Here is a 25,498-nt window from a genome sequence, read left to right on the forward strand (position 1 = left end):
TGCATTTTAAATTCAGGTAAGTATATTCTCAAATGAACTGACTTGGTCACATAAACCATGGAGGTAGATATTCCTGATAGTTTAACTGGCCTTCCAAAATATGAAATTCTTTTTTTCACATGGGGTTCTATCCTTCGAAAGTAATCTCCTGATATAATAGAGGTCTGGGAACCTGTGTCTAACAACACATTACAATGTGTTCCACATATCTCTCCCTTAATTATCATTCTTGAGGATTGCTCTTGTTTTTGTTCCTCTCTCCCATGCTCTGTTAGCATACATATGAGAAGGGTGATTAAACCTTGACTCCTCATTATTTCCTTTGCTGGAATGTATCCTATTGCTAAAAGAATTGCAGGCGAGATGCCCAACCTTGTTGCAGTTGAAGCACTGAGGCTGTTCCCTTCCTTCCTTTTGTCCACTGACTCTCTCTCTCCAAGATTCTTTGGTATTTTGCGCTGTTACTGTTGCCAATTTCTGCATCACAGCATCCAAACGGTCTAGCATAGGCTGTTGTAGCCTCTCATCTTCCAGATGTATCATTTCAGCAGTCCTTTTGGTCTGAGGGAAAGATAATTCAGAAGTTTTCATGGACACCGCTGCCAGTTGGTTCATAACAGCATCAAGGCGGTGGGTTGATGATGGACTAATGCAGATGCTCGACTTCTTGCTTAACTATTTTTCGAACCTCATTCATGTCTGTTACACTTCCAGTCAACCGATTGGTGTTGACTGATCCTACTCTGTCTCCCCTTCACTCTTACCTTGGTCCTTAGTTTTCTCCTTACATGCGTGAGGCTCCCTTTCGGTCTTAGTGTCATTAACAGAATAATGTGCGTCCTTTATCATGTTGATATAGCCATAGCAGATGCGGGACAAATGTCTCTGAGCTTTGCTCTTTCACGGTATGTAAAGACCGCACTCGAACTTCATTTTCTGCGAACGACAGGAACAAGATGGAAAAAGAACCGTGAGTTAGTGTTGCAAGCTCTGTATATTCACTGCTGTGCTATTCTCCTTACTACGTCATTGTTTTTACCCGGCACCTAACTCTTCTGCACTCCATGCTGTCGCTTCTCCTTGCCTCTCCGCAGGGAACTCCCACGCACCTTTTAGACTTTGCGTAGGTGACTGCCTCCGGACATGTTTTTAATCCGCTTATCTCTTCTGTAACTTTGATCTAAACTTTGGCATGCTTACATTTTTTAACCTATTTTCAATGTCTGTTGTATTCACAAAGGCACTTCATAATATATTACATAAGGAAATTTTAAATCATGGATTTTATCAATATCACCTTTACCAATATTCAAGTAATTCTCCGAGAATTTTGATACGTTAAATCTGAATGAAATGTAGTATAATAAATATCTCCTTCATTCAAGATTTAACAGTACTAAATGCATATAAATGGTGGTTAATTAGAAATATGGAACTTGATGTAATTTCTTGAACGTAATTTCACCCTGATGAGGACGGAACACTACCTCAACAATGTCTTCTGCAACAGCTTCCATTCTACCATTTTCATCCGTTAACATCATCTTACCATAATCATTCTTCATTCTGCTTTCCACATATCTGAAAAACTCTCTAGGGTTTTTCTTGGCCCAATTTGTTAATTTCTGCTCATACTGTTCATACCAACTGAGTCACCTTCTTGGCTTGATCTTTATACTCCTCATGTCATTGATTACTACCATTATTCATCTTGTGCTGCATTCACAGTATCCTCTTCTTCCAAATTTCACCCCTTTATTCATCCATTTGACACCTCCTTTATTCAGTCTTTTGACCTTCAGAATACATTCACACATTGAAGTTGTTAAATATCTCTTAGTCGGTTTGCACACATCATTTATATCTCTCCCACTTAAGAACTCATTCTATGCTATAGCCAAACTGTCTCCTTAGCTTTTCATAATCACCAGCCTTGTAATTCCACATATTTCCTCACTGAAATCTTCATATGGCTAGTCTCAACTGAGATGATCACTTCATGATCATTCTCACTATCTGGAGGGAACAAGAGACCCCAGGAAGTCAGAGACTCATCCAGGAGACTATATATTACTCACACCACATTATACTTTCTGAATTCATTCACATTATCTGCACTCACAACCTCCAAAGGTAAATCTATTCTGGTCACACACTGTTCTATGAGAGAAAAATTTAGTTCGCATCCCTTTCTTGATTACATTAATTCTTTACTTTCATGGATGACCTCTTGTCCTTTCCCCACTGTACATAAAATGAAAATTCCATCTACTGGTATCTTGTGTAGTCCCTTCAGAAGTTTGTAATTCTCAATAATTTCATTCCTCTTTCTCCTGTTTGCAAGTATCTGCAATTCACAAATTATCAATCTGTCTTTCACAATCTCAATATCATCTTTAACACTCACCTTCGCACTCTCTCCACTGCATCTGCATCGCATTGTAAAATATGAGACAAGATATGTATAGAGTAGTCTAAGTGACATCATATCTAAGTTTCGTAAAGAGCCCAAATGACTTTCTTATTATAGAAATTTTTTCCACTTGGTTAGAAATTAAATTAAACTTACCAAGAAATTATATTCTTAAGTAATCCTTTGTCCAAATGTAACACTTGGACAAAGGATTAATCAAGAATATAATTTCTTGGCAAGTTTAATTTAATTTGACATTCTTATTTTTACACGTCACTGTTTGTTTCAGTTGCAGTATCCTCGAGTTGTATTAGCAATCTTTGCTATATGGTTCCTGAACTTCAACTTCCTGTATACTAAAACTCTAAAATCCCTAGTCTGGATGAAGGTCAGTTTCTTCTAGCATAATCCTGCCAATATAACCACCACTCATCTTCTGCTACATCCATAATGCCTTCTTTCAAATTGCATGCTTCACCTCTTCATTCATCCATTCACATCCACCTTATTTGACCTCTTGATCTTTGGAATGCATTCAGGCATTGCCTCTGCTAGACAGTTCCTGAAGATGTCCCAAGCATCATTGATCTCTTTTCATTCCATGATGTAGCTGTAAGTTGTCTTCTGAGCTTATGATTACCAGCCTTATAGTTCCACATATATCCCTTTCTATGTGCCAGCCTGGTTGACCGAGTGGTTACCATATCAGCTCTTCAGCCAAAAGGCTATGGGTTCGAATCCCGCTGTGGACATGGATGTTTGTGATTGTCTGTGAAAATACTAGTGGTGGTGGTCGGTAGTAGATGGCATTGGTGTAAATGATAATGATAGTTGCAGTTGATGGAGACAGAGAGTTATAGTAGGTGCCCTTCCTCGATGAGTTTTTGGACTCCCTGGTGGTGTTATGTAATAATAATAATAATTTGGCTGACCACCACCAAAGTAATCACTTCATGGTCATTCTCAACAACTGGAGGGAGATTTAACATCTAATTTACAATAACATCCTGTAATGAGATAATTAAATAAAAGCCCCCCCCCCCTTGATTGACATGTACGCATACTGTCTAAGGTAGTTGTCTCAGCTACCTTAGACAGTACATAAAAACTCAAGAAATTCATTCTCTTTGTCCCCAGATGCTGGCTCTTCATTCCAGTCTATATTACCCTAATTAAAATCATCCATAATGATTGCCTAGAAAATTCTTATTTTCTTATCTCTTTGGGATTTCTTGGCCTGCTTGACTAGATTTTTTTCATAATCTGATTCTGACTTCCTTGCCATACTGGTCACCTTTCTTTCCTAAGCCTTGTACTGTTCATGAGTTTGCCGGTAACCTTTCTCTTTATATACCCGCTACTGTATTTTCTTCTTCTGCAGCTTCTGCATAATGATATTAATCATCCATCTAACTCCTATCTCATTAACCCTCCTTACCTCAGGTATACAATTTGATATTGATTCCTCTAGATGACCTTTAACTATCTCCCATGCACTGTTAACATCCTTACCTTGCAGTGTTTTATTCCATGGCACAGATTTAAACTTCCTCCTAAGCTTGTCATAATCATCTGCCTTGTAGTTCCTTATGTACCCTTTCACAGAATATTCCTCATGTTTTGCAATCTCCCAAGTCAAGACAGACTGCATGGTCACTTTCACCAATCGGAAGCAATGTGGCCATTTTAGTTATGGATCTCTCTCTCTCTCTTCTAATCCTGTGATCTAGTTCAATACTCTTCCACCCATAGTCCCCTCCATATATGCTGCCTTAAGTAATTATATCTTAGCAGGTGTATAAATTCTATTTCCTTCCCACCATGATCTTTCTTCTTTCCAGTCCATACCACAGTTCAGTGGTGTTCAACCTTTTTTACTACGTGAGCTACTTTTCTATAAAAAGTTATTCGGCGATCTACTCTCTTATATATAAGTTATTCAGCGATCTACTTTCTTATATAACCTGATATCTGATTACACACAAACAAACAACTAAAAACTTTGTGTATTTAAAAATTTATTTATCACTTTTAATTATTTTAATACAACAAATATTTTAATACAACAAAAAAAATATATATATATATATTGGAATAAAATATTTATTTCTCTATTTTGGAAAACCAAAGTTAGAAAAAACAACAGATTGATTACAAACTCACAACTTACAGGAAATGCTGGTTGATTAAAAAAAAGTTAATGTGAAATTTGGCATTGTTTGGACCTCACAATATTTTCATAGTCAAGTTGATATGAAGAAGTGGCTAATCACAGACAATCATCCAAATGATCATTTGTAATTTGGTTTCTTAATTGATATTTTATGACTGTCATATTTGAAAAAGCGGATTCTGACAAGGTATGTCGATCCGAAACACGACAGAATTTTTCGTGCAATATCAGTTAATATTGGGAATTTTTCCAAATGACTTCATTGTTTATTATCTCAAGTTCTACTTCAGCTTGGTTTATATCAAATGGCCCACTAATTTTATTTGAAATTTCTGTGATGTTCAAGTTTTCTTGAAATTGATTATTGATAAAAGATACAATCATTTCAGTTTTATTAAAATCTTTAAATCTTGAATTTATTCCTTCCTCAACTAATTCTATTTCACAAATAAATTCTTTTAAATCATAGTGAAGCATTTCTTGATTTTGTTCAAAAAATTTTAATAAATATGGGAGATGTCTAAATTCGCAGTCATTTATTTTTTTCTTTAATAAAAGTAAGTATTGTTGGAATGTTTTTATTGAACTTAATATGTCAATTAAAGTTTTATCTCTACCTTGTAACTGTAAATTTAAATTGCTTAATTTCGTACAGAAATCTACTAAAAATGGTAAGTGTAACAACCATCTTTTATCACTCAATTGTGGATAAATATCTCCTTTTTCATCAAAAAAAATTTTTATATCGTTAATTAATACAAGAAATCTTTCTATAAATTTATTTCTGCTGAGCCAGCGAATATTATTGTACAACAGAAGTTCCCTATTATCATCTGCCTATAATTTAAATAACCGCCATTGCAGGGCTTTTCCTCGAACAGAATTTACAATTTTAAATGTAATATCCAAAACATCTTTTCTGTTCATCTTTTACTATGCAGTACTTGTTGGTAAATAATATAGTGGTTATGTTAAAAAATCTGGATATTTGTCATCGTTTTTACATAATGAAATGAAGCCTGATTTATTACCTATCATTGCAGGAGCACCATCAGTAGTAATAGACACAAGTTTAAAAAGCAGAAGTTTGTGTTGTTTCACAAATTCATCAAATGCCGAAAAAATGTCTTCTTCCCTAGTCCTTCCCAATAATGGTATAATTTTCAAAAGTTCTTCTTTACTTGAATAATCTTGAAATACCATGCAAATAAATACCATTAACTGAGCAATATTGGTGAAGTCGTTGTAATGAAAACTCAACACTGGTGAATGTCTGACATTAACTGAGTATTCAGATTGGCACTTAAAATTTCAACTCTTCTCATAACCGTTGTTCTGCAAAGTTGTAAATCCTTAATATTCAAAATGATTTCATTTTTATTTTTAAAATCAGAAAAAGAATCTGCTGCTGCAAGAAATGATTCTTTTATTAACTCTCCATCAGTAAAAGGCATTTTTGCTTTTGCTAATAAATGACACACTTTCAAAGATGCAATAGTGACTGATATTGGTTTATTTATTACTTTCAAAATCATATTTTGCTGTCCAAAAAATCCTGTCTTTAAATTTATAGTTTTTTAATTTATGTATTTCGGAATTTTGGGGAAAATCATATTTTGTATGTAGTGATTGAAAATGTCTCTCAATATCACCTTTTTTTTGGAATTGCTACAGATGAATTACAAATCAAACAACAACACTTTTCATTTACCATTGTAAAGAAAAAATCTGTTTCCCATGCCTTGTGAAAATGATACATCTTCGATTTCTTTGATATACTCATAATTATCCTCAAATTAAACAAAATGCATACAATGTGCTTTTGTTATACGTCTACTTTTGCTATCCAGTCGTTACTGCGACATTGTAAACTTTTATTATTATTTAACTTTGTATACTTGTAATTTCTATTAATTACTTGTGATGTCTTTTACTCTATACTTTATTCTCCGTTATTCTAATTTGCTGTGTGCGCTTTCTCTCTCTCTCAGAATCTCTCTTGTTTATCTTATTACGTGCTATGTTTATCTGCCTTATGCATTACGAGTCTTATGCCTAAGATATTAGAAAATTTATTTAAAATGAGACTGCGCCACTAATATCTTTGATTAGCAAAAAGAACTCAAATATACAGTTGGTAGATTTCTCTCTCTTTCTAACACAAATTCCTACATTAAAACTTTTACAAACAGTCGTGATCTATTCTTTTTCTTAATTTTACGCTTTGGCCAACTCACTTAGATTTTCCTGCTCAACAAGTCCGATTTATTTTAGAAACAGTGTAATTATAAATAAACAAACAGGCAGCACTCTTTTAACAAGAAAGTCAGATGACAGTTATTTACATTACTATGAAATATACACAATTTTAACGTTAGGGAGATTGCTTTCTCTATCCATCTATAAAAACTCTTTAACAAAAATTAGAACCTTCTTTCTTCAACATTAAATACTTTCTTTAACACATAAGGTTACCTACTCTCTCTTACCTAAATCTGTGTTAAGATAACTTAACACTGATTTAGGTAACCTCTTTAATTATTAATCTCTAAGCTTACTCATAAAGAGGTTACCTAAATCTGTGTTAAGTTATCTTTTACACATTTGTTTTTGACCTCTAACATGCCAATTGATTCTCTTCTTAACACTATTAAACATATATCTTAAAAGTCTTTCTTGTATCAACTATAACAGGAATTATATAAAAGTTTTGTGTATCTCACATTCAGTCAAAAGTCTTTCACTAAAAGTTTTATGGCAATTCTTTAATCTCAGATCTTCTTCAAGAAATTTTGTCTCGGCTGCATCTTATCGGGAATGTAGCAGGCTGTGGGCTCATTCAGCTCCAGCAAAAGGTTACTCTCCCTCGGTGAAAAGAAAAACTTACAAACGAAGGTGCTTCGGGAAATTCGCCTTGCCTTTTCTCCTCTGCTTGGGCTCGCCGAAAATGCCTGGACGACTGCCTTCTTTTTTTCTGCCGTTTCAATAGCTAGAACTGCCACCAACTGTTAACTGGAGCACTCTCTGGCCTGGAAACTTTTCTCCGGCAATTGGAACTCTTTCTTTCAGCAATTTGAAACCTTGTCTGCGGCCTAGAAGTAGTCTCTCTCTCTAGCGACATCTCGAACCGAGAAACTCCTTTCTGGAAGCAGGAAACTCCTCTCTCAAGCAACGTGGATCCGGGCAGCCTCTTTGTCTCTCTGACAGCGACTCTGGACTGGGCAGCCTCCCCTCTGACAGCAATTCTGGAACCGGGACCCCCTTCTGCTTGCTTCAGTCCCTTTTTATTAGGTCTCCTCTGAGACCTCGCATGAAGTTTGGCAATCCCCCCCCCAAAGAATTGGTATGAGTCTTTCAATTTAAATTTCAAGTTTGGCACACCTTTGGTTCTCCTTGGCTTTCTTTTGATTGTAAGTTGCCAGCCATCGGAAAGTTGTTTGAACTCTCTCTGACTGACTTCGGAGATGTTTACTCTTAAAGCCTGCAAGCCTTTCTTGCGTCATACATGCGTTTCAATAACAATCTTTCTAATGCCGTCATGTACAGCTTCGGTGACAAAAACATTGCCTTTGTTTTTAACACTCTTACATATTATTAAAGCAGTATATGCAGTTAGCTTCAAAAGAGTTATTTACAAAAACATCTAATACAAACTATACCGAGACAAACAGAGTTTATTTTCTTACAATATTCACATGGGACTTAACCTAAGTAAAAAAATCGATGTAATGTGCTTTGGAATATTTAATATTTAAGCTACAATCGAGTTTTTACACTTTGCTTATAATCGTATTCACTCGGCTCGCTGTTTGACTTCCACTGATCCAAATTAATTCATTTACCAGGACTTATAAGAAAATTACTGATTTGACAATTTTAATGAAAAAAAAAAAATAAACAATAGCAATACACTTAAAGCGAATTAAAAATAATACAAAATAATGATAAATAAAATATTATATTTTCAGTTTTAATTAAATTTGTAAGTAAGGAGGAATACGCAAGATCGACCAAAAATTGTTCTGTGATCGATGGGTTGAACACCCCTACCATAGTTGAAGTCCTCATAATAATCACTTGACCTGTACTCATTGTACTAATTTGGCGATGCATGTCTTCTGTCATCTGTGGAACTCCCTGACCTATAGCAACAATATAAGCCAAGTCTAACCAATGCTTATAACTTTTGGTGAGGTTGCACTAATCCAGTGGTTAAATTCTAAACGAATAATCTCCGGAGTCCTTAAAGTAAGGATTATAAATGTGAGGCTATTGCTAGATTTTCGCAACATTTTTTAAATTTATTTATTTATTTATTTATTTATTCTGGTGGAGTTAAAGGTAGTCCTTCTCTTCGACACCACCAGAAACATTAAATACAAATACAAAATTACAAATTAACATAATACTTCTAACATATTAAAAGATAATTCAGTTTAAGATAGACAAACATATGCGTTTATTCATATCAGTAAATGAAATTTGAAATATAATTAGTGAAATGTACAGGAAGGTACACAAGAATATCGGGGCTTACTCTTAGTTAACAGTTGCAGGAGGTTTACAATAGTTTCCACAAGGCCTCCTTCGATTTGTCTGTCTCTGCATTGTCCCTTTTTACAATAAGCAAGGGCACTGTTCCTTCCTTGGGACATCCAGCGTTTAACATATGGAAGAGGATCCCACTGGGAAATTGATGGGCCATAACTGGTATTGTTTCAACACACTTAAGAAGTTTCTTCATGGCATCTGACATATGCTTACCTCCACTGTGCTTAAAATCCTTATAAGATTGAATGACCTCACGATAATAGAGAGAAAACAAATCACACAGATCTTTCGATTCTTGTTCTCCATAGTAATATCATCCGGCCAATACTTAGGTAAAACTACTTTCATTATTTCTGAGTACTTTTTGCCCTTATCTATCATGCACCGACCTGTTAATTTTGTGATTATACTCATAAAATAGAAATAAATAAAATCCTTTATTTATTTCTATTGAGTTGTTCCTACTCCAAAATGCTTGCAAGGGATCTCCTTTGAATTGATTTGCTTCTATAGCTTTCTGAACTTCCTTCCAGTAAATACCTCCTCTTTCTTTGTGACCTTTAAATGCTTCTCTTATTCTGTGCTGGAGTTGGTTTGCTTTTGGTAACATCAGTTTGTTTTTGCAAAGATTCTGAGAGGCTAGAAAGCTCAGGTAACGCATCCATCATTATTCCTAAAATGTTTATGAAGTCGTTTCTTCAAGTTTACCATCTTGTAAGAAAGCAAAACAATGTGTAAAACTAGCTAAACAAAAGTCATGGGAGGACTTTGGCAAGAACATAGAAAATAAATATCAAGATGGTGATAAGATATTCTGGAGTTTGTTGAAGAAGCTTAGAAATGGAGGAAATTTGCTGTAAACGGAGTTAGAGATGATAAAGGTGACATGAAAACAGGAGAAAAAGATATCCTTGAAGTATGGAGTAATTACTTCGAAAAATTGCTAAATGAAACAAGCAGTGATAGCACAGTGGTAAAAAACACTCCACAGGCATACAGTCAGGAATACATATCCATTCTTGAAGTAGAAAAAGCAATCAAAGGCTTGAAATGTGGAAAGGCAGCAGGAGTAGATGATATTCAACCAGAAATGCTGAAGTATGCTGATATAAAATTCTTACAGTGGCTGCACTGCATAGTTCAGAAAGCCTGGACAGAGGGACGAATTCCCAATGATTGGAGTACAGCTCTAATAGTACCCATATATAAAAAGGGAAATAAAACTGAATGTGAGAATTACAGAGGTATCTCCCTACTGAGTGTTCTTGGCAAGATCTATGCAAGTATACTTGAGAAACAGTTGAGAAGAATTGTGGAAGAAAAGCTTGGTGAAGAACAAGCTGGATTCAGGCCAAATAGAGGCTGTCAGGATCAGATCTTCACTTTATGACAAATAGTTGAGAAAGCATGGAAATATAACAAAGATCTGTATTTAAGTTTTGTCGATCTGGAAAAGGCATATGACAAGGTGAAGAGAGAAGCTATTCAATACGCTACAGTTATATGGTGTCAATGGGACATTATATCAAACAATACTTAGTCTTTAATTGAGTTGTAAGTCAGCAGTTAGAATTGCAGGAAGTACAGGAAGATGGTTTAACTAACTCCCCAACTGGCCACGATGTCTATAGACATCGAGATAAATCTGGATACGAAGCTCTAAAACCCATTAAATAACATGGATAAGAAGTGCAATTTGGTGTCACTATTTCATCCACATTGGCCGTAGGGAGGTTAATGTTAAAACTGGTGTGAGACAAGGATGTACATTATCCCCTCTGTTATTCATTATCTATATGGATCACATTATAAAGGAAAGTGGTATTAAACATGATATCAGAATTGGAAATGTTAATGTCAACTCTTTGCTTTATGCGGATGATGTTATACTTCTAAATAAATCCGCTACAAGTTTGCAAGATTCCCTGACTAAATTGAATAACTGTCGTAATAGATATGGTATGAAGGTCTGCATTAAAAAGACAAAGACAATGAAAATAGGTAGAATTGTTGAAAATGTCAACTGTGTTGTGAAAGGGGAACCTGTAGAACAAATAAAACATTTCAACTACTTAAGCGCAATTTTTACTGAAGATGCAGGATTTCTTTTTTCAGGCCGTGCTTTTCTAGACACTTCATAAGTGAGTTCTTAATGTCCATTGCTTTGGTGCTTTCTAATTGAATTAAACCAAAGAATAGAGTTGTAAGATCATCATTTATTGCACCCTGGTTAGATATGGATATACTTTCATCCATAATAGTAGAAATTTTGGTTCTATTGTTTATAATGCTGTCTGCAATTTTGTGTTTCATTTGTTTTGCAATATGATTCACTATCTCATGTCACATTACTATGTAAAGCATGGGCTGGTGTGGGGCGTGCTTTACTTAGTAAACTGAACATCTATTAATTTTGGATGAACTACAAAAGGACGATTATGCTTTGCAATATGATATGCAGTGCAAAGCATGCGGCATGTGATTTTGTGAGCTAAAGAGTTCTGTTCTTCTACAATGTGTCGCAATGAATTTTCACTTCTAATAATTGCTTCTGCTCTTTTGTGAGATTTGGTATCTCTATGTTCGTAAATTTTCTTTCTGAGTTGCTTTTGTTGGTATTGTGCAGACCTTTCCCCCTTTAATATGTATTAATCCATTTATCCACTCTGATGCTAAGTGAATACCCTGATGTGAAGAACTTGTGGGTTCACAGACAATTCATTATGCAAAAAACTGATCGCAGCAAAAATTCATCGAAAGGAAAAATCATTTTTTTTATTTGTTTCTCTTTTTTTCAATAATTTCTAGATTGTATCTGAAAATAAATAAACCATCATGTATTATATTTGTAGTGTTTTTTTTTTATTTTTAATTTTATTGCATTTCAGCACACACTAGTAATGAATGTATCTTCTCTTGGATCCATGCGACCTAAGCTGCAATTTTTTCAATCGCGACTTTTGCAGTTTTAAAGAAGGTACCAATGTACTTTATCCATAGTTGAAATACCGTACTTACTCGAATGTAACTCGCCCTCGCATATAACTTGCGCCATGCCTGATTTTACTTTTCGAAAAAAGAAATTAAAAAATTTTGCATATATCTCGCACATGAAAAAAAGCTTAAACACGTGCTTGTTGAGGCAATAGCAACTGCTCCCACGGTAATCAGCACGCCCTCCCCAATTGCCACTATATTGCAGAGGCAAGAAAAACAATTACTTTTACTATGTCAGTGAATAAGGTATGAGCAGTCTGTAATATATTTCTCAACAAATAGTGTAATTAGTGACAACGTGGAAAAACGACACTAATGAATGAATCACATGGCCTCTCATACAGAAACTATGCTGTATAGACTCAAGCAAAACCATATGGCAAACACATTATCTAACTGAAAACTATTGTTATTAATTAGATGTGTGTGAGTTCGCAAAGCAGCAATGAAATTCAACCGAACATGTTAAAACTGAGAAATATATATATATATATAGTGAATGTTATTATGGCAGTTTCACATATGGAATTCGGTTGAAGAGAGTTAGCATTGCAACTCAACTGGCGGCTTGCTTTTATTTTTCGATCACGCAATCTTTTGTTAATACTACGCCAATCATATGCACTTCTTAATAACCTGCCATTGCTGTCTGTTTCTCATTAGACTTAATTCCCGTAAAGGGGTGAAAGTCACAAAACAGAAAATTGTTCTGGGGACGGGACCCAGAGAGCCCCAGCTAAATTTAACCAATTTAAATTTAACCCAGCTAAATTTAAATTAAATTAAATTTAACCTGGCTAAATTTAACCAGCAGCTTTTATACTCTGGGAACCAGAGTATAAAAGCTGCTGTTTCATGAAGTTCTGCACTGAAAATTTCAAATTAAACAGTTTTATGTCACGTGTTCTCAGAAGTCCAATCCCTAACATTTTTTTTCTTTTGCAAGTGTTTAAAAGTTCGAAGTTTAAGAATCAATTTATAAATTAATTACAATTATTGCACGATGCCTCTGCAATTTATTTTAAGAGATGAAGCGTAAATTGAGTGATAATGGTCATTTATTTATAAAAGACAAAGAAAATGAAGAAAAGATTTTTTGGAAATGTGATCAGTTTCAAAAAATGCATTGCCATGCGCATATTCATACAACTGGTGACAACGTTATCAAATGAATTAACAAACATAATTATGCTAGTAACATGGCAGGGTTTGAAGCAGCAAAGCTACTTAATGAGATTAAAGATCGAGCCCATATAACTAGCGATGGGACTCATCGAATTATCATGGAAGCATACACAAAAATATCTCCTGCCGTCATCGGCCAAATACCGAGCAATGCCTCTATAAAGAAGTCTATTCAAAGAACCCAAAATCAAGCAGAACGGGTACCACCAAATCCAAATTCGTTAAGTAATTTAATTATTCCTTCTATATATAAAATCACCTATGGAAATGAAGAGTTCCTTTTACATGACAGCGACGATGGGAGCAACAGATTGCTGATATTTTCTACTAAATGAAATCTACAGTTATTATTGCAATCAACAACATGGTATGCAGATGGCACTTTTAAAACTACTCCACCTCTTTTTGAGCTGCTGTACACAATTCATGGCATTATAAATGATAACGTGATTCCTGCTGTTTATGCATTGATGCCTTGAAGAAATGAAGATACATACCATAGAGTTATAAACACGTTAAAAAATTTAATCATGACATATTTTGAAGTAGCTTCAATAAATGCGTTCCGTGAAGCATTTCCAAATAGTCAGCAAAAAGGTTGCCTTTTCACTTTTCCCAGTGTATATTTCACAACATTCAAGCAATTAGTCTTCAACAACGATACGAAACTGATTCCGAATTTGCAATAAAAATGCGCATGATATCGGCAATTGCTTTTGTGTCATTTACAAATGTTGTACATGCTTTTGAAATGTTATGTGAAAATAATGACTATCCTGTTGAAGCTCAGTCTGTTCTGAGCTACGTAGAAGACACCTGGATTGGCAAACCTGATCGTCATGAATGTTTGCCAATTTGCAAAGGTGAATGCACAGCCACAAAGTTTGAAAACTTTGTGGCTGTGCATTCACCTTTTTTGTTTCATTTTTTTTTTTTCCCATACTGCTCAATTTTGAATAGCATGAAATAAAAAGTGTTCCTTTTCATGATCATCAAATTTTCAGAACTACAAATATTGATAGAGAGATGATTGATTATACTGATTCCAGTTCCTTTTGAAGATAAATTTTTAAGTTGTTTTAATAACAACGGAATAATAATTGCACCTTCGAAATGACTAATAGTACAATTTTGAAGGAATAAAATAAAAACAGAACATCACAACATTCATGCCTTCTAGGTGCACAACACTTGTTTTAGGGGATAACAAACAGCTCAAATAATTTTAATTTTCACTAATAGATTTCATGTTATTTTTTCATGTATAACATTGTTTACAGTGTTCTTTTATTACAACTCCTGATTGTTGTCAGAAATCTGACAACAATCATCAGTTAGTTGGATATAACTATTCTACCTAAATATTCTTAAATATGGTGCTCTTTCTCCCTCACCATCCTATCTCAGTTCTGTAACAATTAATATTCCATCTACAGAGCCTGTAGTAAAAAAAGAATATGAATAACTTTATATGTAAATTAAAAAAAAAACTTTTTTTTTCACATATATCCGCGATTAATTTTCCCCACAATTAAATTTCTAGCGATGAATTTTTCCTCGCGATGAATTTCTCCGTGATGAATAGTCTGTGAATTGTCGGCGATCAATTTTCCCGCGATGAACTGTCCGGATACAGAACTTGTGCCTAGGGTATGTACCTCTGCACATGTTATACACCTCAAACCTCCATCTTTACAAAATAATCAATTGTATTTACCTTTGAATGCTATCCACTGGTCAAGTGTCGAGCAAGTCGACAAGCCTTTTTTCTCTTCAGAAACTACACACAAACTATCATTACAAACTCGTTTTGTATTATCACTGTCATCCCAGTTGGTCAATCCAACACCTGTTCTTACTGTGACTTCTTGCTCCTTATACAAGTTAGCTATCAACCTGATAGTGTGTTGAGGAAAACCCATTCTTTTCATTACTTCCCACAGTTTCACATGCTCAACACAGTCAAAAGCGTTAGAGTAGTCTAAGAAACACAGTACCAGAGGGAGTCTGAATTCTTTATATTTTTCTATGATCTGTCTAAGGCAAAGGATCTGATCTCTGGTGCCCCTACCTTTCCTAAAACCTGCTTGTTCCTTGGCATCTCTGCCTCAACTTTGGCCTCAATCCTATTTAGCATGATCTTTAATAAAATTTTGCTTGCATGAGATATCAAACTAATAGTGATGTGAAGTCATTAGCTTCTATATACGAGTTTCCCATTCCTGAAGTTACTTTAGGTACAAACTTTGTTTGCTTACACTTGGATAAATGATTAAACCAAGAATATAATTTCTTGGCATCTTTAATTTATAGTATAACCAAGTGGAAAAACTTCCAACTTCTAGTCAAGTGGTCAAGCTCATTCTACGACCTTCAAGTGAAGCATGTGATGATGAATCTTGACTTAGTGATGTACAACACATGTATCAGTTGATTTTGTAGTTTCCTAGATACTTTCAAAAGGATAGGTGGTTCTTAATTTAGGAGATATTAGTAGCATTTTTATGTTACATCACGGCAGCTTTTATGTCGTGTTACAAAATATATTTGCAAGCAATTCCTCAAACAATTGGCTTTATATTTTTATAGCTTCCATTTTTTGGGTGCTGTGTAATGTTTTTTTGGAGAAAAATTTTTATTTGCTCTTTAAGTTATAATTACTTTATGATGAGATTTTCTCTTGTACATTGTTTCCCTATATCATAAAAAAAAAGTACTGTATAGTTAGGCATCTTGATTACTTCAGCTTTCTGTATAAATGGCAGTACGAATCAAATTTGGATGGCTAGGTTTTAGTATATTATCATCCACAGATTTTAATGATAATCTCTAAAAATAGTAATTATTATCCTTTTCTATTGCTTACTGCTGAATACTGGATTTCAGTAAGCCAACAATTAAGATTATGGAAGTCGTGTGATTTTTCTAATCCATGCAGCCAGATTATCAAGTATTCATTGACATGCCTTCACCAAACTGTGGGCTTTATGATAGCATCTTTGGAATTTTGTTCCTTAAACTTTTGCATAATAGACATAGACATTTATGGACAACACTGTGCTTATACATATACTAAAAGCCTATAGCTTATTCACATTGGAGCTTACTTACATGTCTCCTCCTTTCTCATTTCACAGAACTTTGCCATCTTCTCTCCTCCTCCTTTCAAGTATGGCATCATTAAAACTCTTGTTAACAATGCCACCATCGTCTGTTCTAACTAGGCTTCTCTCACAGCTGGACTTAACTTGATTTGTTTGCTTTGCCTTCCTATCTAGTGGCTACAACAGTGTGCTAAACTATTAACAAATACTTGTTTTTTTTTTTCTCCCCTCTCTCTATCTCACATCTCTCTTAACACACCGATTACATTAATGCCATTATTGGTCTCCATCTATGTCTGAAGCACTTCAGAAAAAATAGTTAGAACTTATTTCTTTAAAGTTGATTATTTATTTATTTTTATTTTATTTTTTTTTGTGGGTTGGAAGAATGCTGCTGTTGGAGCTGTTGCATACTTTGCACTGTTTTCACACCTCCATACAAAACTGACTATTCTTATCCACTGTCCTAAAGACCAACATCCTTCCCTCGCAGTTCTAGATATATACAGACTTAATTGTTTTGCAACTTGTTGTATGGACAAACTGGAAGTTATTCCATCATGTTTTGAAGACATAAGAAATATATTATTATTATTATTATTATTATTATTCCTGATACCTCCAATAAGAAATATATCCACTGCTACAATTATGGTCAGTTAGGTCTAGCTGAGCATCTTGAACATCTTGTACTGAATGAAATGGGAGGTGGGTGGATATTATGCTTTACCACAGTAAATACAAACATTGTACTTTTTTAGCAGCAAATTAAAAAGCCAAGCAAATCTAACTAAATATGGTTGTGTGAAACTTCTCAAGACTTGGGAAACAGTAATTTTTAGATCTCCCCTGTCCTTTAATCTCTAGTTCATTCTAAACTAGGTATTAATGCTTATGTGATTTGTGAACAGGTCTAATAAAACACTATGATTTCTAAGTTCTTGACAGTCATACAAGCTTTGTCCTCAACAACTAAAATGCAAGATAATGTAGTACATAAAATATAATACTGTTATTTAAAGAATGTAACAAAGCTGGTTTCTAGTGATTATCTGTAGTTTCAGAGTTAGACATCTGATTCCTTATTGGTCTTGAAGATGCTAGAATACCAGCAAATATGTAGATATTATATATATATATATATATATATATATATATATATATATATATATATATATATGTAAAGTAGCTAAATATAAAAATAAGTAAATACATTTACAAGCAAATAGCCATTCTTGTTTCATCTATTATTTGTTTAATTTTTGAAACCTGTATTTCACTAGTTACTTCTGTTATGTATTTCACTGTATTTCTGTAATAGGTAGCCAATCGTCTTTTGTGATTATATATTGGTGAATTGTTTTTAATTCTCAAATCTCATTTTTTTTTATGTAATGCCATGCACTACCCAAACCAGTTTTGACCTTTATTGAGGTATGTTAAAGTGTGGGAGATACCTCTCCAAAAACTAAATAATCACTACTAAACTCATCACTCCTGAAATAAATCCCTCCAGGACAGGAAACTCAATGGTGATTCCACCTATGACTATAAAATAAAGATGCTAAGGAATGATATTATTGGCTCAAGACCTCAATAAATGTTGACATTGGTCTGGGTAGTGGCACTTCCCACAATGCATATATTATACATGTGTGAAAAGGGGTGTACTTTGCATTGTCGGATACTAAGGCAATTGATGTGAGGTCATTAGCGTCTATATATAGGTGGCCCAGTTGTGTCCCGACAATACTTCACATGCAAACTATGTTTACAGTTGGATAAAGGATTAAACCATGAATATAATTTCATGGCATTTTTAATTTATTGTCGAACCAAGTATAAAATTTTTCTCAACATCTTCTGAACTCTGTTAGTAAGTTAGTGCATTGTGTGATTTCACTACTACTCATTGTATAGTGCAGATCAAACCCTGCCTCTTCAAATGCATGTTACTTGGGAATTGTGAGTGGGTGGGCCATAGAAACCAAGGCTGCTTCAATCCCTATACATAAGCTGGTATTTTAGAAGGTTTTTACATGGATTTTTACATTTTTCTATTGAAAAACATCCTGTCAGTTTCTTCACTTATCATAATATTGGCTACCATTTACTTTGAGAATTTGTTGTAAGGTAATATCATTCCAGTTAATTATGAAATTTGCCATTGCATGCAGAGTAATGAATGAATTGAGTATACTGTATTGAATGAATTAAGTTTGAATTGATTTATTGAATTTTTATTGATTCTTTACTAAGAAACTTTCACTGGAAAGATTTTGTTATGCACTACTGTCTTTCAGATGTACTGCTAATGACTTGAAGGTTGTTATACGTTTAATTAAGCATGACTTAAGGATTAATGCTGGAGCAAAACATGTGTAAGTATTAGTATTTTACTATCACTTCCCAGCCACAAAAAGGCTATAAATATATAGCACATTAATGCTGTGGATGGACTAATGTTTTTTGTTCCATTTTTATTATTTTTATTATTAAAATATTAAAAAAAATTTTTTTTTACATAATTTGCGAACACTTGGGCTCTTCTCTGAAAACTGGACACACAACAGTTTTCAAGATACTTCAGGCTTCCAGTTAGTGGGTGATGGTCTCACGCTAGATGGTGACATTCATCCTGTTTAAGCATATTCAAACAGATATGCCTATAGTAGTGGAATTTAAACATGTTGGTTGGAAAGCAAAAATGTGATCCACTTGGCCAACCAAGCCAGCAACTCATTAACTCATTTTATAGTAAATGTAGTGAACATACTCATTATAAAAAGCTATCAAAAAAGTGTAAGCAAAGTTCCATAGAACTAGTGTTAAAGGGATTCACTTAAAGGAAACTATAGCAAAGTTTCTACTAGTTTGTCTGAATATTCTCTTTGTTGCTAAGGATTTGTTGTGTTGAGAGTTAATTATTGAAAAGTAATTCAAGTTGTTATAATTACGGCTATTATAGCCTGTTTTTGTTTAGGAGTGACCCTTATTTAAATACATTGGCTACCAATACTCAATATAATAGCCGTAATTATAATAATAGTGTTTAAGAGGAGTAACATGGGATTTCCGAGAGACTATATGTAATTCAAGTGTTTAGTAATTGCAATATGCTAATTCCCAAAATAATAACTATATTTCACTATGATCTACATACAAAAGTAAGATATTTTTTACACTTAGGATATTAGATGGACCAGCTCTGAATTTTTTTTTTCCCTGAACACACTGTTATCTGTGTGCATGAATGTTTGTGTGTGTTTATTTTTGTTATACAGTACACTGAGCACAAAAGGAACTATTTTTCTTATCACATAACAGATTCCTCACAAATGTTGTAGACTCTTTTGTCTACAACATTTGTAGACAAAAGAGTAGGGAGTTGATATATAGCAGTATGTAGGAAATACCGTTGAGGGCATATGTGGTTGGAAGACTGGATACTCTGTATTGGAAACATGGTTAAGATGGTTTAGTAGGATGTTGCTTGCTGTCTTCTTATTCAGCATCACCCTGCTAAACGTATGTCTGAATTATTCCTCCTATGTATTCTTCATATATCTGTCTATATTAAACATCAGTAATGCCCTAAAATTCGAATAAAAAGCCAATGACATTATAAAAGGGGCACTCCTAAACAAAAATAGGCTAAACAGCCATAAAAATAATATTTACTTAGAGGAGTAACATGGGAATTTTCCCAGAAATAATACCTATAGTTCCCTTATTTTTTTTGTTTTTTTTATATGAAGTTCCCCCCTGATGTTAGCAAAGAGTAAGATATTGCTAAAACTATAGAAACACTTAAAAGTATTGGGTTGGCAAATAAGTTCATTTGGTTTTTCAGAGTGGAATGAAACACATTTTATTTAATAGTATGTATATATATATAATACATACTAGTCAGTTATATATTGACCCTCGTTATCAATGACCTCTTGCCATCTGCCCACCAACTTCATTATGCCATGTTCATAAAACTCCTGAGGTTTACTGGCCAAAAACTGATTCAGGTGTCTTTTGACAGCTCCTCATTAGTGAAGGTTTCACATTCAGAGACTTCTGCAACGATCGGAAATTGGTAATCGGAAGGTGCCAGGTCCAGTGAATATGGAGGATGTGGCAAAACATCCCATGAAAGACGTAACAATTTACTCCAGGTTGTTAATGATATGTGGGGTCTGGCGTTGTCATGGTGAAAGACAACTTCTATCCGATTTGCCAATTCAGGACGTTTTGTGCTCACAGTTACCACTCACAGTTGCGTTAACTGTGAGCAATAGATAGTTGAATCAATCATTCTGCCTGATGGTAACACCTCATAGTGGACAACACCTTTATAATCCTACCACACACAGAGAGCATGATCTTCTTTGGGTGCAATCCTGCTTTTGAGGTTGTTTGCAGTGGTTCGCTCTTGTGCCCCCATGATCTTTTATGTACCACGTTATTGTACACGACCCATTTTTCATCTCCTGTAATCATCTGCTTCAAAAATGGGTCATTTTCTTGGCGATATTACAGTGAATCACAGATGGATATGCACGCAGTCATATTGGCCTTAGTCAATTCATGCTGTACCCAAACATTGAGTTTTGAAACATATCCCAGCTTGTGCAAATGGTTTTTCAACGCTTGTATAGGATATGTTCAGTACTGCAGCAATCTCCTGCACTGTTTGTGATGGATTTTTGTCGATGATATCCTTCACAACACTCGAATCAACCTCAGTTGGGCGACCGGCACGAGGCGCATCACTGACGTCGAAATCTCCAGAACGGAATTTGGCAAACTACTTTTGGCATACTCATTCTGTTAAGGCACCATCCCCATACACGCTGCATATTTCTTATGGGCCTCTGTAGCTTATTTGCCTTTTTTGAATTAAAAAAGCAAAATATACTGGTAATGTATGTTATTTCCTTCCATTTCTAAAAATATGTTACTCACACGCAACTGAAGTAGGCTGAACGAAAATTCACTGAAAGGTTATGTGAAATGTCACCTTTCAACTGCATAATAGCATTGCACGGTAGCGCAGCAATAGTGACAGGTGAAGCAGTGTAAACTTGTACTAACGCATAAACTGAACGAACTTATTTGCCAACCCAATATTATACATGATATTGCATGTGATATTATTTAAGAAAAGTTTGTTATACATCATGGAATCTGTTTTTCTAGTGTTAGAGAATTACAGAGTACATTTTCTTTATATTTTCATTTTGATAGTTTGGATGCATTGCATCCAAAGGCATATGAAGCTTTTCAGGCATCAAGAAATCTCCAGACTGTTGTGAAAACTTTTGGACGACAAAGCAGTAGTCGTAGTCCAGACAGAAGTCATGTGATAGGTGCTAAACTAATGACTCCTGTGTTGCCAATGTTGGTAAGTAGTAGTATTATTATTTTGAAATACAGTCAGAACTGCATTGAGGGTATCCTTATTAATATGTATCTTTGGGCAGCAAAAGTGATAATTCAAAATAAGCTTTCTTTTGAATATTAAAACCTAGTGATCCTTTACTACTGAATTAAACATTTCATTATTTGCATTTTATATATACATAGATAGACAAGATGAAAAAGAATTCATTTTATGGTTATTATTAGCCTTGACTCCTGAATCCACTAAGGCAGGGGTTGACGAACTGGGGTAAAAATGAAATTTCTGGGAGTAATGAGGACTCAATAGACATAAATAAAATTATATAAAAAAGCACGTTCCTTGTTACGACAGAAATTTTTCTTCTGGCAACACTGCATCTGGCCAATGTAATATATGTGTTTAGGAGACGTCATGCCATGTTGAACTCCAGACAATTTGGTTTCTAAGGCGTTGTCAAGTGGCTAAACAGATATTATTTGTCAGTTGTCTATTACCCACCTTAACCTTATTTTTTGACATGTGTTTTTGCTTTGTTTAAGTCGATTTAAGTAGTTATTTCATTTATTTCAATAGTTCTATTTTGGGGGAGACCACAATCCTACCAGGTGCATCCCCCGGGTGGTGGATGGGGGAAACCCAAATCGGTTGCTCTGAATAAAGAATAAAGAGCCATGGACCAAAGGATGTAGCAGAGGCATGGCAAGCTGGCTACATTATTATGGCAGTAACTTTCATGAGCAGGAGAAAGTCTACAAACTGAGATAGTGCTACTGCATATTGGACAACCGATGTGCCTACTCGAACACCACATAGAGTAGGTGAGAAATCAGCAATGTGGTCAGACAAGGATGTGAAACATGTAGCCACCCTCAACATAAGATCACTATACTGACCTGGAAAATTGCAATTAGTCCAGGAAAATTTAAAAAGATTGAAATGGAGTATTTTAGGTTTATCAGAGACACATTGGTGCAGATATGGATTTACCAGAAGGAAGACTGTACTTCTCAGGAAGAAAAGATAAAATACACTGAGAAGGAGTTTCATTATTAATTGAAAAGAAACTTACACACTCAGTAATTGAAATAAACCCAGTGTCTCCTAGAATAATCACAGCCAAACTTCAAGCAAAAGAAAAAGGTCAAACAATTAAAATAATCCAAATATATGCACCAGACAGTAACCATTCAGAGGAAGAAATAGAAAATTTCTATAAAGAACTACAACAGCAAATAGATAATCCCAAAAATAGAGAACTCATGATAGTGATGGGAGATTTTAATGCTAAAATAGGACAGTTCACAGCAGACAAAAAAGATGTGATGGGGAAATTTGGATACGGAGAACTTAACAACAGAGGAGAACAATTACTCTACTTCTGTAAAGCAAACGATCTAATGATTACAAATACATTGTTCTATCAATGCCCTAATAATAAATATACATGGACATCCCCAGATGGTAATATAAAGAACTGCATAGACTATATCATCATAAACAAACAATGGAAAAGATCAGTAAATAATGTACGAACATTAAGAAGTTTTGATTTTGACACTGACCACGAAATGTTGAAAGTTTATTTTTCACTTGGTTAGAATATAATAAATTTAGTTTAATCCTTTATCCAAGTGTGAGCAAACAAAGTTTGCGCCTGAAAGTATCTTCAGGACTGGGGTAAGGTGGTGCAACACAGGACGACTCCTTGCAAAGGTGGAGCAAGCTACTAATATTAACCAGGAGATGTATTTTGCATTATGGGAGATACTGAGATAGGAGTGTTAGTAGCTTGCTCCACCCTTGCAAGGAGTCGTCCTGGTGTTGCACCACCTTACCCCAGTCCTGAAGATACTTTCAGGCGCAAACTTTGTTTGCTCACACTTGAATAAAGGATTAAACTAAATTTATTATACTGATCACGAAATATTAACTGCCAAAGTGAAGATAAAATTCAACAGTAAAAACAATATCAGAAAAGAAGAAAACATGAACTAATCAAAACTAAAAGATAGCTCAAGCAGAAGTCGATTTTAAGAACAGATGTGCTTGAAATTAAAACCCTCCATCTTCCAGAACAGCGGAAAATACTAGGAAGAAAGAAAAGAAACAGTGTTATCAATTCCAAAAGACACTCTAGGTTCCAAACCCAAAATTAACAAACAGTGGATAACCCAAGAAATCATAGCTACCATAGAAGAGAAAAGAGAGGCCAAGATACTTGTAAACCAACAAAACAATGAAGAGAATAGAGAAGAATACAGAGCACTAAAAAATAAAGTTCATAACCTATGCAAAAAAGCCAAAGAAAAAAGGTTAGAAGAAAAAGCTAAGAAATGCCAAGAAACATACCAACAAAACAACTTAAAAGTCTTCCATGATAATGTAAGAGAAATTACAAAGGAATTCTCAGCAAAAGCAGTAACAATGATAAACAACAAGGTGACTGAAACTGGGAATATTGAATATATAAGAAAAATCTGGTCAAACCATTTTAAGACTATCTTCTACCAAGGAAACAAAACTACAATGCCAACAATAGAAGAAAATAATGATCACCCAAAAATTTTACAAGAAGTTTGATATGCAATAAAACAGATGAAAAACAATAAAGCACCAGGCATTGATACTATCCCTACTGAACTGTGCTCATATGGAGGCAGCATATCAATAGAATATTTAACAACCCTATTCAATAAAATACAACAAACAGGAGAGATCCCAGATGACTGGAGAACTGGAAAGATCATCCCAATATACAAGAAAGAAGACAAATGAGACTGCAGAAATTACAGACCAATCAATTTACTCCCTCACACCTATAAAATATTCATAAGAATTATACAAAATAGATTAAAAAACACCTATGAAGAAATGATAGGCATAGAACAAGCTGGTTTCCAAGGAAACTATTCAACATAGACCAAATTTTCACATTGCACCAACTAGCAGAGCTCAGCTGGGAAGACCATAAAGAACTATATTGTTGTTTTGTGGACTTTAAACAAGCTTTCGATAACATCAACAGACTAATCCTTCTTAAAATTCTAATAGAAAAATCAATAGACAAATATATAATACAGTTTCTGATAAAATATTACTCTAAGACAAATGCAATAATTAAAAAGGACACACTCACAACTGAACCTATAGAGATCCAAAAAGGAGTAATGCAAGGATGCCCATTATCCCCATGCCTATTCAACATATATCTAGAAGAAGTTGTAAAGCAGTAGACAATGAGCCTGGAATCAATGTCAATGGTTTAAACATAATATCAAATATGCAGATGATCTCATCTTTCTTGCAAGAACCCCAAATGAACTTCAAAAGTTGATCAACAAGCTAAATGAAACCTGTAAAACATATGACGTGACAAGAAATATACAAAAGACAAAAGTGATGAAAATAGGGAGGAATGGAACTACCATCTCAGCCACCCTCAACGGAGAACAAATAGACAACTTCATATACCTTGGATCAAAACTAACAGAAACAATAAATGAACTCAAAACAATCGAACACAGAATAGCGATAGGATGGACCACCATGGGAAAATTACAGAAAATCTGGAAAACAAACAAGATATCTAAGCAAGCCAAAATCAAATTATATGAAGCAATAATTATACCAACAGTCATCTATGGAGCAGAAGTGTGGACAGTTAAAAAAAGAGAGGAGAA

At 34.5% G+C, this 25,498-nt stretch overlaps 1 protein-coding gene across 4 annotated transcripts in view; it reads left to right on the top strand.

Moving 5' to 3' along the window:
- The window catches only part of LOC150107542 (DNA ligase 3-like), a 505,727-nt gene that overhangs the window by 165,263 nt on the left and 314,966 nt on the right, over positions 1 to 25,498 (top strand). For all 4 annotated transcript variants that reach the window (XM_090391370.1, XM_090391373.1, XM_090391372.1 and 1 more), the window contains 2 exons: positions 18,727 to 18,804; positions 21,662 to 21,818. In XM_090391370.1, coding sequence (XP_090247496.1) covers positions 18,727 to 18,804; positions 21,662 to 21,818 — 235 coding nt within the window. The remainder of the gene's footprint in view (positions 1 to 18,726; positions 18,805 to 21,661; positions 21,819 to 25,498) is intronic.

Source organism: Typopeltis vanoorti, chromosome 4, assembly GCF_054136105.1.
Source record: "Typopeltis vanoorti isolate ZY-2024b chromosome 4, IOZ_Tvanoo_1.0, whole genome shotgun sequence".
Taxonomy (NCBI): Eukaryota; Metazoa; Arthropoda; class Arachnida; order Uropygi; family Thelyphonidae; genus Typopeltis; species Typopeltis vanoorti.